The 17808-nt window shown below is 44.1% G+C and overlaps 2 protein-coding genes across 7 annotated transcripts in view; both read left to right on the forward strand.

Moving 5' to 3' along the window:
• dlgap4b (discs, large (Drosophila) homolog-associated protein 4b) overlaps positions 1–9651 on the forward strand; it is a 74778-nt gene extending 65127 nt beyond the window's left edge. For 5 of the 6 annotated variants that reach the window (XM_086117397.1, XM_086117392.1, XM_086117393.1 and 2 more), the window contains 5 exons: positions 365–453; positions 1637–2127; positions 3241–3332; positions 4341–4511; positions 6085–9651. In XM_086117397.1, coding sequence (XP_085973523.1) covers positions 365–453; positions 1637–2127; positions 3241–3332; positions 4341–4511; positions 6085–6327 — 1086 coding nt within the window. In that variant the 3' untranslated portion in view covers positions 6328–9651. Of the gene's footprint in view, positions 1–364; positions 454–1636; positions 2128–3240; positions 3333–4340; positions 4549–6084 lie in introns of all 6 variants that reach the window. The other variant, XM_086117396.1, reaches the window with a different exon arrangement.
• Positions 9652–10175: 524 nt separating this feature from the next.
• tgif2 (TGFB-induced factor homeobox 2) lies at positions 10176–17273 on the forward strand. Its single transcript, XM_086118890.1, has 3 exons — positions 10176–10518; positions 12160–12401; positions 13949–17273. The coding sequence occupies exons 1-3, from the start codon at positions 10500–10502 to the stop codon at positions 15350–15352; spliced, it is 1665 nt and encodes a 554-aa protein (XP_085975016.1). The 5' UTR covers positions 10176–10499; the 3' UTR covers positions 15353–17273.
• The last annotated feature ends 535 nt before the right edge of the window (positions 17274–17808 follow it).

Genomic DNA, 17808 nt, shown 5'->3' on the forward strand with positions numbered 1-17808 from the left:
TTTTCCAAAAACTCACCATAATGTTGTAAAATGAGTTTGAAATTATATGAAAGTGTTTTTGGATCATAGTTCTGTGGTTCGATTTAAACTAATAACGGAGGCAACTGTGAATCTGTACTCACAATTTTTGGTGTCAGGGCTTGGTTCATAACCAATGCTAATCAGGGTTCACTGTACATTATATCTACATTTAGCTCGTTCTCCTCTGAGTGTCCTGAAACAATAATCTCTTCCTCCGTTTTTCCAGTGTCGGCACACTGAAAACACGCAACCAGAATAACAATGGAACGTGACATTTGGAAAGAAAAGCAATCACATGAGAGGGCTAATGAAATAATGATTTGATGTGATTTTCTATTCTGAGGTTGACTGTATACAAGAGGTTCCACGAGAGGAAAGCCCACCACTGGCCAAGTTTCAGTCCATCGGAGTACAGGTGGAGGACGGGTGGCAGTAAGTCCTCTTCCTGTCCTTGTAACAACGTGAGGAATTTATATTATAGCTGCACACACAACTCTGTCTGTTCTTCAAGCAATATTCCTGGCATACGTATGAATTGTTTGTATTTGGGCTCAAAAGTTTGACTTAAAATACAACGACCAACATCACCTCTCAACACAAAGTTTTAACACTATACGGACGCAAGTACGGAGACCCCCAAAGAACATGTGAGAGGTCAATGATTGGGCCTTCTTCGGCACCAAAGTCTTCCAAGTGTTCCCGGACCTTGCTTTGTGCACTTGGGGCACGATCAAGGCAAAATGTTTTCCACCAAACCCTTGGTGGAAATGTCAGAATCATGGAATTGTCCAAAATGTCTTGGTAAAATGAATAATTTTCATTTATTGAAAATTAATATTGTGAGAAGGAACTAAGGGGTCTATTCCCATCCTGTATTGATTATGTAATTGCTGTTGTCTCGATACTTGTGTCCATATGGTGTGTTCAACAGGCAAGATTTGACCATTTTGCTGAATGAGTCTAATTGAATGTCAGTATGATGTCATATTTCTGTTTTGCATAGCTGATCAATCATATGCTACAATATTCCCTTCCTCTTGCATGAGATTGATGGTGTTTTGTTCATCCTGACCGGCTGCACAAACTATTATAGACTACTACCGGTAATTTGCTTTGTCATCTGTTTTACACTTCTTGCATAATTTGTGTTATGGGTCATAAAAAAGAAAAAAAATTGTGAACAATTCGCACAGTGTGACCATTTTCCATCGGCCTCGGCACTTCCTGTCCTTGTTCTCAGATCTCATCTTCTCTTATTTTCATCATCTGACTGAATCATCGCTTGAATACGTTTCCTGGTTGATGACATAATTCATGCCCTTCCATCTCACAACTCATCTTATACTGAAAGTGATGACTTAAAGCAAGCATGTCCATCTCCGGGCCTGGAGGGCCGCTATGCTGCCTGTTTTTCATCACTCCCGGCTGCGACACACCTGGTTCAAATGGAAAACGGGCAGCACAACGGCCCTTGAGGACTGAGTTTGGACACCCTTGACTTAAAGGCGCATGAGGGACAATTTCTGAAGAATTTGTCCTATACAGTATGTATAATTTTGGGGGGGTAGTGAAATACTTGTTCGATAATCTCCCTTTGTCACGATGTTTGTTTCAGGCCCGATCGTCCTTCTAGAATGGCCTCCAAACAAGACACAGTCTCAGATAAACAGGACATCACTGTCCTTCCCCATGTTAGTCAGGCCAAACCCACTGAAAAGAAAGTCATGGTCAGTAGTGCCAGCCAATCGTTGAGCTCCCCTCCCGAACAAGACTCCTTAGACAACGGCGACACTCCTGGTGACGCTTCCTCCCCTCCACCTCCCAGGCAGTTCCTCAACCGCTCCACCACACGAAGTAGCTCTTCCTCTTTCTCAGAAAGCCTCGACCCGGCGCTAGACCCCTCATCTTTACCGCCCCCAGATCCCTGGCTCGAGAGCGGGAATGGGAGTAGCAGCATTGCCCCACAGGATGTTAGTGGAGGGGGAACACTATGTCGAAGAGATGGCCACTGGTTCCTGAAGCTACTGCAGGCTGAAACGGGACGCATGGAAGGGTGGTGCCAGCAGATGGATCAGGAGACCAAAGACAACCAACTCTCGGAGGAGGGTAAGGTTGCCTGCCTACACTAGCATGGCCGCAATTAAATATTCACAGTTTTACTGTCACAATTTAATTTGTGTTGTTCAACGTCTACCTCATCACAAAGTCCCTTCTCTGAAGACATTTTTAAAACATAAATTACTGTCACGGACATTGTAACTTGTGCAAAAAAAAATTATGTACAGTATTTAGGGATGCGCCCAACTATGCAACAGTTGAGGTATAATGGGGTGCACTCCTCGGTTAAGACCACCGGAGGCGCTGTTCATTCGGTCATTCGGTGTTTTGCTTGTTTTTGCAAGTGACTTCCAAAATGGCAGCTTCCTCTTATTCTTTCAAATATGCCACTGGTGTTTAATCGGTGTTCCAAAAACATTCAGAGTGAGATTTCCTTTGCCATTAAAAAAATAAAATAAAAGTAAAGTAGCAATCTTGACACCCACTGAACGAACCTTGAATCTTAAGCACACATTTCAGTTGCTGCTGACCCTCGTCACGTGGGTCACAGCTCACTTCTCAGGTTCTGCCTTCGACCCGACAATCATGCTATCAGACATTCACAGCATGGAGGGGATGAAGCAGTAATACCTGAGGCTACCGCACACCAGCACATCTGTAATCCCCAGAATTACACAAATCTACTTGAGAACTGATTCAATCTCCAGATTAAATTATCGCGTCAGGCTGACAAAAATGTTTAAAAAAAAAAGTGAACATGTACACACATTTAAAATGTAAGTTGAGTCCGTTATCATACCTCTGTCATGCAGATGCGGTGATCAATTCAGAGTCACAATAGACTGTAAGCTGTTGCTTGTCCTCGTTTTTACACAACACCTGCTCATTGGCCAGTGGCTTGAGTATCTACTCTCTATGGTCTTAGAGTACTTCAAAGAGGATAAACACTGCCCAAATACGATTACATTCTCCCCACTCTGTGCCCCAACAGTGTTCACTTGAACAGTGCATTCATTGCACATACACACCTCAGTATTTACTTTGTAGAAACCGCTATGATGACCGCTTTTTGTCTCCTGTGTCTACATTGTACTTTTCGTGAGGTATCTAAGATGCACACTTACATGTATGTGTTTGTCTTCTATATGTTTGGCCATATAGTCTTGGGTAAAGTCCGCAGCGCAGTGGGAAGTGCCCAACTCTTAATGTCGCAGAAGTTCCAGCAGTTCCGGGGATTGTGTGAACAAAACTTGGTGGGTTTTGCCCTGACGCCAATGCCCACATCAAACTGACACAAACACAGTCTTATCTTACAGTCAGCATTGTTATGACACATTAGGGTGCATCATACACCTCCATAAAGAGGAAAAAGTCAGAATTTTGTACACCAACGCCAAATAAAAAGAGTTTATAATAAGCCACTTAGCCGTACTTTTCGACTGACGTGTGCTGCATTGTGGAAAATGAAGCATAATGCAACACCCGTTACTAAAACCTAATAGCATCCCACATCAACCATCTAAGGTAAGAACAGATTAAATATTTTCCCATTGCTTGTGTGGGATCACTTCCACAGTCCAAAATATGGAGTGGACTTGATCGTGGGACTGCTGTGCAGTATCGATAATGAATGGATGTGATGTGTAACCCAGCGTGCCAGAAGAACATGATTTGACCAACGTCTTCAACCATAATTACCTTGACCTTGTCATACAAACCCTTAACCCACATCAAGGCACAGCTGTGTGTTAAAAAAAAAATGTTGGGAGCTGTTTACTACAAGCTAGAGCATGGCTCCCCCTAGTGGCAATTATTTCAGTAGCGTGTCTAATTCTGTGAATTGATGTGGGGTTATAGACAGAGTGCTGTGATTCTCAGCATTATATATATTCGTCTATATATATTTTTTTACCTCGAATGGGCACAAATAGGTTCTAGGACATACGGTGCCATTCGCAATTGTGCGTGTGTGTGTGTATGTTTGTTTGTTTGTTTGTTTGTTTTTACAACAGCACACAAGAAAAAAACATGCAGAGTTTTGCAAAGAGTAAATGTAATATTTAACTGATAGCTGAACACAAATATTTAATATATTTACACACACTACACTACCATACTGACTGAAAGTACAAGGTATATAACATGTTATAGGTCAAATTACCTCTTTATGGTCTGATCTATTAAAATGCAACTACCCCCTCCTCACACCTTTTTTTTTTTTTTTTTTATTCATTGCGTTTCACTATCCCTCTCTTGGCCAGAATGTGAACGCCAATCCGCGGCCCACACCGCAGGACCTGGCTGGTTTCTGGGACCTGCTGCAGCTCTCCATCGAGGACATCAGCCTCAAGTTTGATGACCTCTACCATCTCAAGTCCAATGACTGGCAGCCTGTGCCATCTGCGGCTGACCAGTCGCCCCCTGAGCGGAAGGTACTTCCCACCCCTGCTGCCCAGTGCCCTGGCTGGGGTAGGAAAGCCGCCGAAACCGGCCTCTCTCCTCCCACCACCACCGCCATTTCGCCCACGTTCTTTTTACCTTCCTTTGACTCCACATCCCTGTGTGGGATATACGATATTGATCCGACAGAAAGGGACCAGAAAGATCCCTTTCAGCATGCATGGAGCAATTCATCTGAAAGAGGGCAGTCGGTGTGTCTTGAAGCCCTGCTTTGGGCATCCATGCATGTGATGTGCTCGTAGTGGAGCATGGCTAAGACGTACTGAACCAGGTGAAAGGCGTGCGCTCTTGCTCTTGCTCCTTCTGTCAAATGTTTGTGCTTGTGTCAATGTAACACTTTGGAACTATTTGCTTCATGTGGTGTGTGTTTGTGTAGGAATTGGCATACGCTGTTACACCACTGATTTCACTACTTTGATTGATTGATTGATCAGGTGTTGATTTCAGACAAGCGGTCCGAAAAAAAAATGTAGTAATGTGAATTATAAATATCATACCATACTGAAAGATTGGTGTACTTCCAGTCCAAAAAAATAGTAGAAGAAAATGTTTTACACCCAATCCTCCAATGCAAATCAAATGACTTATTTACATAACTATAATACATGCATAATCTTAGCAAATACCCACATAGATACAGTATGTATACATTCCATCCACGGCATATAAACACTTACAGATATACTTATAGGCACCCCGGACATAGTCAATTGTTCTTTCTCTGAATAGAAATGAACACATACAGTATACGTACTGTACTTGACAACAAAAGTCATTTAGTTTAGTTTGAGGTTTTTGCCTTTTGTTTTTCCCTAAACCTCTGAACCCACTGTGAAAGTAAAGTGCGCATACAGTATTGTGGCCTCCCCATTGATAGACTCAGTGCCCCAATTAATTGTATGTAGTCCACATAAATAATTAAGGGACATGTCCCAAATAGATGCACCCCCTTCCACCCATTAAGGAAAAAAAACCCAAACAAACCAGGCGATACCGCTGGGTGGCTACGGTATATGGCCGATACCACCGTGAATGCGCCAGTTGTGTTGTCATCAGTCACGGCATGGCAATAAGCAAGAAACCATAAGCTAGTACTTCTGTCAAAATGAAGTTAACCAGTGACTTTTCTGATTCATCAATTAACAATATGTCACAGGAATCGGCACCTGCGTTTTAAAAATGGCTTATTTTTTTGTGTACTGACATTCCTTCATGTCGCTATGCAATGTGTATGCGTTGTTCTGTCGTGTACTGTTGTGCTCCAGCTTTGATCTCATGTCCATTTCAGTTCACGTGACCATTTACGTCGAACGATCTTCACGGACTGTTTCTCTTCTTTGTTTGCTAGTTGTCTCTAATGTCTTGTCTCTTTTTTTTTTTCTGTCAGTCACTTAAATCTGTCAGATACCAAAAAAATGATCAGTCTTCTCTGTCCAAGTCCTGTCTGTCAAATCTGGTGGAAGCTTCCGAAGACAGTTTTTATTTTTGCCTTTTCTCATTACGCTCCCTCCTTGTCTGTCATGTGTCGTGGCTCCTTCTTTCCAGGGCGAGGAGAAGGCGCCCACTCCGGCGTCGAGGAAGGCCGCTAAAGGACGCCCGTCGCTGGTCCGCGAGAAAAGCGCAGACTCCTCTTCCACCTCTTCTTCAGCTTCGGCGGAGAAGCAGAGGCAAGAGGCCCGCAGGCGTCTGCTGGCCGCAAAGAAGGCCGCCTCTTTCCGCCAGAACTCTGCCACAGAGAGCGCAGACAGCATTGAAATCTACGTTCCAGAAGCACAGACGCGCCTTTGAGGGAGACAGTGAGAGAGAGAGGAATGTAAGGTCAGATCACAGAACGGATAAGTGTCACTGAAAAATACCTGCAAAGGGGAGCGAGAGAGGACACTTTTTGCAATGCAAATGACAAGAGTGGGATCGAGTGGGGGAGGAGAGGCCAAATGCCCCCTTGGCAGGGGTGGGGTGGGGGTCCACTTGGGGTACTGGTTTTGTAGGCTGGTCCTGAAGGCATCAGGCACATAAATATTGAACTTTGGTGTATTCTGAAAGTTGCCAATGAAGACCTCTGCAGATTAACTTTGTCATTACTTTTTACTAATGTTTATCATGAAAAGACTTAAATGAATAACCGTATTTCTATCACATCCTCGGTATATTTGAAGATCGTTTAAAATGTAACTCTATATTGGCTATAAGATCTATTTAGAGGACAAAGTAGAGCATTTTTGGCTTTTCTGCTTTCCGTTGCCATCGTCCTTCTCCCCGAACTGGCCATTTTGTAGCTTTGCACAACACCGCCTTGTGGCCACCACACTCGCGACACAAAACCCACTCGCTTACGTCTGTCTTCCTTGTACCGATTTGTTTACTTTTCTTAAGGCTCGACTTACTGTAGATGAGGTTTTTAAATATTTTTGAACTGTCATATGAGGAAAGGGGGATTTGTATAGCTCCTAGCACGTATGTGTCTGTCCAAATGTTTTCGTGTCAAAGAGCAGTGGTAAGACTTTATACAGGTTAGTTTCTTAATGGCTTTCAATGAACACATGTCTCCGCGTGATGAGAATCTCGAAACAGTGCTTTCAGGTTTCACCTCTCTGTTCAATGCTTCCCCGTGTATGTTCAGTGCTTTTAAAAGCCAGGGTGGGTGTGCAGGATAATACTCTCTTTTTGGCAACACGTAACTTGTCTTTATCAGGTTTTTTTTTAAATCGTCCACATATCCCCAAATTTTTTGTTGTTTTGTTTTGCTTCTTAACCCTTAAAAAAAATCCATCATATTTCTGTCCGTATTAACTGCTCTTTTTATTTGGAAAAGCCTATTTAATTAAAGTATTGAACGCATTAGCAGCTGTGTTTGCGTAATTTCTCCAAGTGCTGCATGCCCCCTTGAACACCGCTTCACCCAAATATGAATCCCCCCTCATTCCAATTCATGCCATGCCTATAAATGTCAGCATCAGCACCAGGTAGCTCTTGCCGTGGAAAAATGGAAGGTGGGAAATGAAACAAGCTTAAGAGTTCATAAAACCAGCCGGCATCATCTCCATAAATAAAAATCATGTGTATAAGAAAAATGTAAACATCCTTTTACAAGTTTAAGTGTTCTTTCAAACCAAGTTTAAGCACACTTGCTTTTCGCCTGACTAGAGAGCGTGCAAGATAACGATCTTCACATCAACAAATGCAGATGTTAGACTTCTCTCACCCCAAAATCAACATGTCATGGAACTTGTAACATGTAAGAGAGACATTAGACTTTAGTACAGTGGCCAATCCTCAAGTCAACACATCCACCTATAAACAAACTACAGTTGTTTACATGTCTTCCAAGCCAGTTTTATCTCGGCAGATGGTCAACAAATTTCCCCCGCCTAATGAGTTCACCCGATGCACCGCAGTGTCACTTCATCACTTTATTTTCTTCATCGTCGACACCTCCAGCCCAAAACTGCGGCCCGAGGCTTTGACTTGGAAATGTTGCAATGAGCGCCTTTCTTTCTCTAACCTGGTGAGAGCTTTCCATTGATGGTCGGCCTTTGTTTGCTGTTGGGTTTGCCTGCTGGGGATGAGCACGGTGAAGGCTCAGGGGGTGTCAATTGCCTGTTCCTGGGTGAATGTCCCTTCCTTTTCGACTCAGGCGAATGGCATCGTTATCACCTCCAGGTCTTTTGTTTGAGCTGAAATCTCTGTCGTTGACTTGATTTGATTTCTCACTGGTTGGGAACAGTTGTCTGACGAGTTATTTAAATTGTCTTGGAATAAGCATATGAGACCCTATACTGCATACCATCTGTGACAGATTTGTCACTTTTTATGTTGTGCTGTGTACTGTATGAGGAAATACATCAGGAAAACAATGAAGTGTGCTAAATGGGCCAGTGAGTAAGCAGTGTCGTGTACAATAAGAATTAAATATCATCCCCGTGTGCATTTTCTGCCAGCTTTATCTAAAAACTATTCGGGTTGGGGGGGGGGGGGTTCCTTTTGGAACCTCCCAAGCACATGCTGTGCCAGTGTCAGTCAGCCTGAGTTGAAGTCAGATGAGCACATGACATGACATAGAAGGAGATATTGTGGGAAACAAAAAATACAAATCTACATTTCTACAAAGTCTCATTCCAGTACACAAATGGCCAACTGATATCACGTGGACACACCTCAATAGGTATGTCTATTTCCTGGGCTTATCTGAGCTCCAAAACGGCTGCAGTTTGGGATATGCGTTTCCTGTTGAAGCGTTTGATATTTCCTTAATAATGGCCTCAAAAAAGCTTGATTTTTTTTTTGTTGGAAAAGAGCATTTGATCGAGCCTATAAATAAATTCTACAAACAAATCAAGCCCTAGATGACCCACAAATACTGAAAGTACATGATAGCAAACTTTTTTTTCATTAATCATTGTCTCATTTATTTGTTGATCAATTCAGGACTGAGGGAAAGTGAAATTAAGTTCCCCCCACCTCCGATTCAAGCAGGCATGTACTTTTATTTGTGTTCCTCTATGTGCTTGAGACTTTGAGAATGGTGTCATTATGTTCATTACACTTTTTGTTTTGTAATTACTGTACATGCATGTCATTGCCAATCACTTTAATAGCGCAGGAAAGTACCGTACATCATCTGTATAGTTTACCTCAGTCACACACATACAGTATTCCAAAGGCCTACTGACTTGCAAGTTCATTAGCAACTTTAGCTTTGTCCTACTGGAGAATGAATGTGGAGGGGTGAGGGGCCGAACCTCTGCCTCACCACAGAGATGATGTAGCAAAAACTTGTTTCATGAAGCAAGCACTTTTAAGAAAACTGATCTCTTTGGTATAATAATCCGTTGGATGTGTGTGAGGTTTTGTTGTCCTTTAAAAACAAACTTTTAACTTTGTCGCCAATGGCAGTGTAAAAGTGTATGTGCGGATGGAAAAATGTATTTGATATTGAAATTATTCTTAGCATCCCCTTGCTTCTTCAAGTAAACCTGTGTATATAAGTTAGATAAATTGAAATCATTGTTTACAATGCTGTAGCTCTATTTATACAATTTTAAGGTTCTTCAGATGAAACATGGAAAGGAATAAGGTTCAATAAAATGCTGAATTACTTTCTCAAAAGGTCAATCATTGCTGTTTTCTGTGTGTGCGCGTGGGGGTGGGGGGCGTAGTGCAAGTCAAAACTTGGACAGAATTGGGGAATTTTCTCTGTTTTTGAAACCAAGTCACCCCAATGGTGCGAAACGACGTATTTTAAATATGCATGTAAAGCATATCTTTTTCTTTTTTAATATCATCTTGAACCTAGCATTTAATGTGGATAACATCGTTGATACGTTTAAGTCCACTCCAGCACGGTGTTTAGAATTTCTAGGACAAGTACATTTGTCCCAGTGAGACGTCATGCGGCCACGAAGCACGGACGTGCCTTTGGAAAAGCAACGGTTGAAACTTACAATTTTGAGTAAGTCAATTGACTTTTTACGATTCGAATCGTCTATTTCAATCTCATGTGTTTTACATTTTGAATGGAATGGTCTTTCCGTCAGTTTGGATGACATAGCCTGCCCGTTGTCCAGACGAGCGCCGTGATTGGTTGACTGCTGCCAAAGAGGCAAAACGGAAGGTCGTGATTGGTCCACAACCGTCGTTGAGGCGGCACCATTCTAGTGGCGACTGTCAAGATTGGCAAAGAGCTGCGCTTGCTGCGTGCAGGTAAAGAACAAGCGACGCCGAAAGGAAACATTTATCTTCGCTAGAAAGCGAACAGTGGGATGGGAACAGGCTGTCCGCACAAAGCCCTTCGCGCGAAACAACCACAAATGCGACGCGTCTAAGTTTGGGGAAGACGGGAGGTAAAAGGAGCGCGTGGGAAGAAAGTGCTGTTGTGTCAACCGTCGTTTGTCTCTCGGGCACGCTTCCTCACAGAAACAACTTGGACAGCTGCGCGCTTTCCAGCCAGCCATCAACAAAGAATGAAAGCCTTCAAACGAAGTAAGTGGGGTTTTTTTTGGTTTTATTTTTTTTAATAGCAATCTCTATGTTTCCATTCCAAACGGGGACCGGCTGTCTCGCGTGACCCATATGTGGCTTTGCTGTTGGTTTAGTATGGAATGCGTGTTTTGTGTGCGTGCGTCGCCAGCCAATGCGGCGTGTTTGTGTTTAATTGTAGAGGGACAGCTAGCCAGCTAGTTATCACCGGAGGCAGCCCGCTAGCCCAAAGGCATCGCGTCCATCTGGCCGAGCAACATGCGGCTCCGCGTCTGCCTCCTTTGTATCCCCAAACTACAATTCTGTCCGTTTTTTGAAACGCTATCCGTCAAACGTGGATGTCTTTGAAAAACGTGCTAGCATGAAAACTTGTTGGGCTCGGCTAAAGAGCTCGTGCAATGCTGAGATTTTTTTGTCTCTCAATTTAAACACGACCGACTCAAAACGCTGCTTCAACATAATAGTTTTTATTTAGGGCAGAAGAAAGCTTCTAAGAGACAGTCGCACACACGGCTCGCGCTCGAGCTGATTTTACATCGGGCATGCGCTTGTAAACAAAACGACACAAAAAGTTTGGTCTCTTTTTTTTTGACAATGAGGTGCCACCAATGGCAGACAATGTCGTTGGGGCTGCAGCTGGGAGAAGCAAGGAGTCGGCAACATGAGCGAGGCAAGGGGAAGACATCAAGTTGGACTTTTTGAAAAAGGTCTCAAATGGACCAGAGTTGATCCAAATTCTGAAGTTTTTAAAATGTTTTTTTAATTAATTGTCAGAGGGCCCAAACAAAATTTAATGAGGAAAATATGATTCAACGCACGAACCTTCAATATCCTGAGCATTTTTAGATTACATCTTGATAGAATTTCCTTCCTAAATTTGATCTGTTTTTAGAATGTCTGACAGGTTGGGTCAAATTCTTGCAAGTCCCGAATGTTGCCCACAGGCTGTAGGTTTCACTCTAAAGTAGTCAGCTTTAGTTGTCCAACGAGAGATTGTGGCAGGCCAAGTGAAATGCTCCTACTCCTGAATATGGCCCACATATGGTATGTTGTTTTTAACAGTTCCATACTACTACCACGAAACACTTAGTGAAGCGGGCTCGGTTCTCCAAATTAGTTGTGGTTGAAATCAGTTTTCCAATGCAGATTTATAAAAACAAAATTGTGTTGACTATGGGTTTAGCATACACGCCAAAGTTACAAGTTTGTATTGTGGCCGAGTTTGAGCCTAAGTACAAGGCAAAAACGGCTTGCTTCTTCCTCGCATGGTCAATGGACTCCTGGGCCAGCAGGCACTGTGATGTTGATATGCACACAATCTCCTTTGTGAAGACAGGCGCTGCCCTGGGGGTCAGGTTTCACTCGGCCGCAGAGAGAGAGACATTTAGTGCATTCTGTGGCCCACCCCATGGGATCAGGCATGTTCCATTTTGAAGTGGAGATTCCCTCCATTTGCCACCCAAAATTCCCAAAGACAAACGCAACGGCCTCACTTGGAATGAAGTGGGCTTTTAAGACCTATTGAGGTTTCGCTGCTGGTACCTGATCTTTGAAAGCCATTTCATTAGCATTAATATAATGGGCCATTTTCTTGTGTTTGTGTATAATGGATGCGGTATCTAACCACTTGTCACCCTTTCGTAGCTGTAGAAGAAGAGCGTCATGTGGAGCAGGAGCAGTCTTCTGCCATGTCGGACAGTGATGACGGCTCCCCCCTCGACCTGTCAGGAAGGGGACTCTTCGGGAAGCGCCGTCGCCGTGGCAACCTGCCTAAAGAGGCGGTACAAATTCTAAGGAGCTGGCTGTACGAGCACCGCTTCAACGCCTACCCCTCGGAACAGGAGAAACTTAGTTTGTCCAGCCAGACTAACCTCTCCGTGCTGCAGGTAGGAAGCCCGTTTCAAGTTGATATATTTGAACCTGTATTTATTCGACATCATACAATAGCTTTGCTGGGTTGGTCTGTTTTCTGGGGATGGTTCTGTTTCATGCAAATGATTAACTGCTCACCATACAGAAGGGTTGAACAAGGGAAGGATTCTATATGAAGCCAATCTTAAAAATAAAAATAAAAATAAAACATGCACATCGGCAAAAAACAATGACAACAATACCAATTTCTAATTCACTCATGGAAGTAGCATTTTGTGCTTCACTGTGTGCGTGCAAGAAACACATTTACACACAAAGCACAATTACCCCCCTTGCACTACACTACACGAACGAGTTAAACAAACAATGAACTACTGTGTGTCTTGCTTATTAGGAGTTAATACTGTTAGCTAATGCTAATATATGCACCCAAAAAAAGCTCACTGCAGCTCTGCTTATTAATTGGCTTGAACATAGTAACTGTTTCAGACTGTACTCCAGCTGTCACTTGAAAGAGGTACATCTTCGCCCAGCCATGCTGTCAACTCCTGGGTGGAGAAGTGCTGTATGGGGACAACCAATGTTGCGTTCTCGTCAGGATTCGTTCAGGCTCGCAAATGTTCACCACAAACGGTTCCCAGAGGTTCTCCTGTACCTTTCTTGGAGCAGCACTAAAAAAAACACAAACTGTTGGCGAGCGTTTAATCAATTCAGCTTTGACAAATGACCACACAGCTAATGTGTCTAATGTGTAAATAAAACTATCACCACCTTATTGTATTTTTATCAAAATAGTGACATCATCAACACTCGTACAAAAACAAATAAGCTGTCAACATTTTCTCACTCGAAACGGTTAAAAAAGAAGAAGTCATGTTTGGATTCTTTCTGGTGGGCGGGTTTTGTTGTTTTGGCTGAGATGCAGATGAAGTGATGATGATGATGATAAGGCCCTTCTTTTGTTGCAGATAGGTCTCGATTAGTCTTTGCTTTGTTCAGTTGTAGAACTTTATATGTGGGAACATCCTCTACTAGCCTTGCAAAGAACACCATCCTTGAACACGGCATTTCTAAATCATGATAGCCATCCCTTCAAATACTGGCTTAATCTTCATCGTCATGCTGAAAAAAAATGAACATTTAAAATGCTTCAATGCAATCGAGGCGGAGCTAATGAATTTATTCGCCACCGTTTGACCAGCATTCACAAGTCAGACTGTTCAGCAAGCCCTCGACGTTTCTTTCATTTCCTCTCGTCTCATCACAAAGATGTGCACGAGCCACAAGTTTTCCTCGTGTAGTCGCTTCGCTGGAATGTCTTTTGGCTTGCTTTTCCTTGTGGTTCAATATTTTGAGCGCAGGCCTTCATTATTGCCATGTGTCTTAAGGAAGTTGCACCGCGAAAGGGAGCGAGGTCATGTCTGGTCACGTCAGCCCAAGTTTGTGGTGCTTTACGATCGGGACTCTTCCTCAGTCTTGGCTGCAAAATGATTTTGTGTCGCGGTTTTGATCACAATCATGTTCAAGACTATTAATGTCCACCCCTGTTCCTCTTGTTCAGATATGTAACTGGTTCATTAACGCACGCCGCCGTCTCCTGCCCGACCTTCTGCGAAAAGATGGCAAAGACCCCACCAAGTTCACCGTCTCCCGCAAGTTGAGCGGCAAGAGCGACGGCCACTCGTCCACGGGCGGCGGCGCCAGTTCCCCCGAGAGCCACTCGTCGTCCACCGGCCCCACTCAACAGCGGCCGTCTGTCATCCGCTCGACCCCGACATTGGACCTCGGCGTCCTCGGCAACACCGCCACCGCTATTCTGACCGGAGCGGGCTATCCCGGGAAGGACGGCTCTGTTCAAGCGCTGATGAGGCTCGACACGCAACGACTGCTGAGGGAGGCCGAGGAGCAGGGAGCTAACACAGCAGCGGTGGCGGCGACAAGCCCAAGCGGTGGCCTCTTCAACACCCCTCCCCCGACGCCGCCTGAGCTCATCCCCACTCAGGATTTTAGCGATCTGAAGCTTCTGGTTGACGCAGCACTGCAGAGGGCAGCAGAGCAGGAGAACCTGAACCAGATCCAGGAGAGTCCCAACATTCTGAAAGAACCTGTAAAGACTGAGAAAGTGGAGTCGCAGTGTAGCCCTTGCGCGAGTGACATGGGTCCGACACCTCCTCCTGAAGACAGCCAGCAAGTCTTGGATCCATGCAGAGTCCAGAGTCTGATGGAAAAGGCCATGGCTGTGTCCGTGGCAGCCAGAGCTTCAAATACCCCCGAGTCTTCTGCTACACCTGCGGCAGCTTCAGTCCTGGTCTCAGCCCCCACGTTGTCCCCCTTGCCTGCGCCCAAAGTCATTTGGAGTCCACTGGAGAAGGACTCCAAGCAGTCACAGCTCATCCCAGCCCACGTGCCAACCTTGGTGACAGCGTTTGGGCAGCCAAAGTGTGAGAAACATCGTACCGATCCAGCTCCAGCCTCCAATAGTCCCGTGCCTGTGACGAGGCCAGTACCGTTCCCAGCTACGGGTTCTACCTCCATCACCGCCGTAAGCCAGGCCATACCAGCAGCCGTTGCACTCGCTCCAGCCACTCCCAGTCCAACTGTCACCTCGTTCCAGGGCCCGCTTTACCTCCCCTTCCACAAATCCCAGCTATTCCCCTTCGCCGTTCCGTCGTCGGCCTCGCAACCCCTTCTGCCCTTGCCCGTCGCTACCTCCGGCCAGGCTCCATCTCAAGTCCTCAAAGCGTCAAGGTCAACGGTCGCGCCTCTACTGGGCCTCTCCCCGCACCTCACCACAGCCAGCGGCACCAGCGGCGGCGGGGTCGGCTCGCAGAGGAACTCGGCAGTGGTACCCAGCATGTGGAGCATGGTCCACGCCGACGCCAGACAGTCCAGCCCACTCCAAGTAGTGAAGGCGCCCATCACCGGCGCAGCGTGGGGCCCCCAACACACGGCCTGCACACAGTGAGTAGAACGCAGGTGCTTACCTTTTTTGGGGTCGCAGTGGGCCAGACTGTTGAAAACAGAAAACTGAACGAATTTCATCACCACTTCTCATTGAGTCAACACATGTCCCTGCCAGATCCAGGACTTTTATTTTAGATGAGTGATTTTTCTTTTATAGAGCTGCTGGTTCAAGCAACTTTCCCCCCTTTAAGTCCAAAAAACATTTATTGACAATATTTTCTGTTTGCCCCCACATTAATGTTGCGTATGTGGAGTATGAATTCCTCCCATTTTCATTAATTTCACGGGAGTGGCCACATTCTATCAACTGAAAATGATATGAGAGTGCCGATCGGCTCAAATCGGCCAAATGCCCGCCCCTTGAGCTGGATAATACCAGACGGATTTTGCTATTTAATTCATTTCCGCACATATTATGAGGACCATTTTTGACTTCGCTTCCTCTTTAAAGTGCTTCAGAATCAAGCAATTGCTGTTAGCAACACTCTGAGCATTCCATTCAGTGCACATGAATCGTCGCGTGCGGTTTGCGATACCTTCAGTAGCAATCTTTCTCGAATGTATAAAATCTCTTCAAACATATTACATTTGTTTTTTTACTCAGTGTTGTGACACTAAGAACATAGTTGTCCTTTTTTTTTTCTTCTTCTTTTTTTTACAATTCAAATGATCCTCATTGGATCTTTCTCTCTCATGGGGGGTTAACTGGAGTAAATTGGGACTTTGTTCAGTGATGCTGGACCACTTCTATCTGGTTCCACAGTCGCCCCGTCTTTATTTTATAGCCAAAGGATTTTCGTGTGTGCCTGTGATGCGTTGTCGTCCATTCCAACAGTATTGTCCTCGCGGGGGCTTGCGGAATGAAAGGACGGTCACATTGGGGTCTGTTACTGAAGCCGACGATGGTGTCAAGTGTAGCAGCTTGATGACATCATGCTTATCTTGCAGCTCCGTGACACTTGGCACCTTTTTGTCCGAGGCGATTGTCAAGTCTCATCTTCTTGTGATCCTTCATTTTTGGCCAAAGTTGACTGTCACAGCTGACTGTTTGAGGTATATTGCATATTTCTCCACCCCCCCCCCCCCCCCCCCCTTCCATCTGTGCTTTAGAAATGTCCAGTCATTCATGAAATTGTAGTTTCCATGAAACTGTCTTTAGAATACCTGCAATATATTTGTGCGGCTAAACGTCGACAGCATAGAAGATACTGTAGCAGAATTGCGAGGTTCCTGTTTACCAGAATCATTGAACCATGGCCAGTTTGTACCATTACGTACGTTGCATGTGCTAAGAGAGATGGGTGATTTTTATTTTATATATTTTTTGTCATCCAGTTCCTCCTTGCTGTTTGTTTGAATCTCATTACTGTCAGCTCTTTTCAGGTTTTGTTCTTGTTGTCAACGGATGTGCATTTATACCTCATTTTACACCGGTCATGCCAGGATTAGGTCTTGTGTAGAGAACTAAGTATTAAAGTACTATTTTTTTATTTTTTACGACTACGTGGCTTGTTATTCTGGAGATGTCTGGTGAAAAGAATTAGACGGACAGGTTTTAGATAGCATGCTTTTTTTGTATGTTTTAGATGCTTGACATTCCATTTGGTGAAAAAAATGGTTTTGTATGTAAATATGTTCAAGGTCGAGTCATTTTAGTTTGGTCATGGCATATTTATCTCAAAGATTGTCATTTGTTCACTGCCAAACCCATTCAAAAATCTTCACGATGTTACTGACCGTTAGCAGTATGACGGGCTTCTGTGCCTTAAACCTTTGAGGGATTGATGTCCCCCTAGACCTTGTTTTTTTTTTTTTGTTTTTATTCTATATAATTGAGCTCAATAGTTTGTGCAATATATGCCTTAAACTTTAAGTGTGTTTTGTATTCGCGTTTCAAAGAAATAAAAGCTCAGTTTTTCATACATTTGGTGTTGTGACATTTTATAGTATTGCAAATAAGCCAGATGACGTTTTGATGGCTGTTTTAGCATTAGAATTTGCAAATACAACATTTGAGACTGTCAGACTTTGTAAGTGGCAAGTACAAGTCCATGGCCATTAGGGCTAAAACTATTCCTTGATTAATTTGGGTACCTCGAATCAAAAAAGAAAATGCTCAAGGCCTTATTTCTGCCCCAAGCACCGTCTTGTTTATGTGAACGTTGCCAAGAAGTATATCCTGGTTACTCTTCCATATTCTTTACTCTGCTGGACAACAACCTTTTAGCCGCTCGATAGCCAAATACCAGCAGTCATTACCAAGTGTTCCTTTATTTTAAAAAAAAGTGTTTTTTTAGAATGAATCATCATGCGAAATACTGTAGATGCTCCAGACAACAAATATAGGCGACGACAGGAGAGTGTCTTCAGAGAATGTGATGGCTTTGCTGTCATCAAAGTCCTCCCACTCAGTCCCCGAATGGAACATTTTCTTTTCTGCCTTACAAAAGATGCGAA

The sequence above is a fragment of the Hippocampus guttulatus genome, chromosome 8 (genome assembly GCF_054856545.1).
Source record: "Hippocampus guttulatus isolate MCC_2025c chromosome 8, RoL_Hgut_1.0, whole genome shotgun sequence".
In the NCBI taxonomy this organism is placed as follows: domain Eukaryota; kingdom Metazoa; phylum Chordata; class Actinopteri; order Syngnathiformes; family Syngnathidae; genus Hippocampus; species Hippocampus guttulatus.

Bases quoted from the DNA above. Each gene is read 5' to 3' on its own strand.
- tgif2 (XM_086118890.1), top strand. The intron at 12,402-13,948 runs GTAGGAAGCCCG...CCTCTTGTTCAG, and splicing joins CTAACCTCTCCGTGCTGCAG to ATATGTAACTGGTTCATTAA.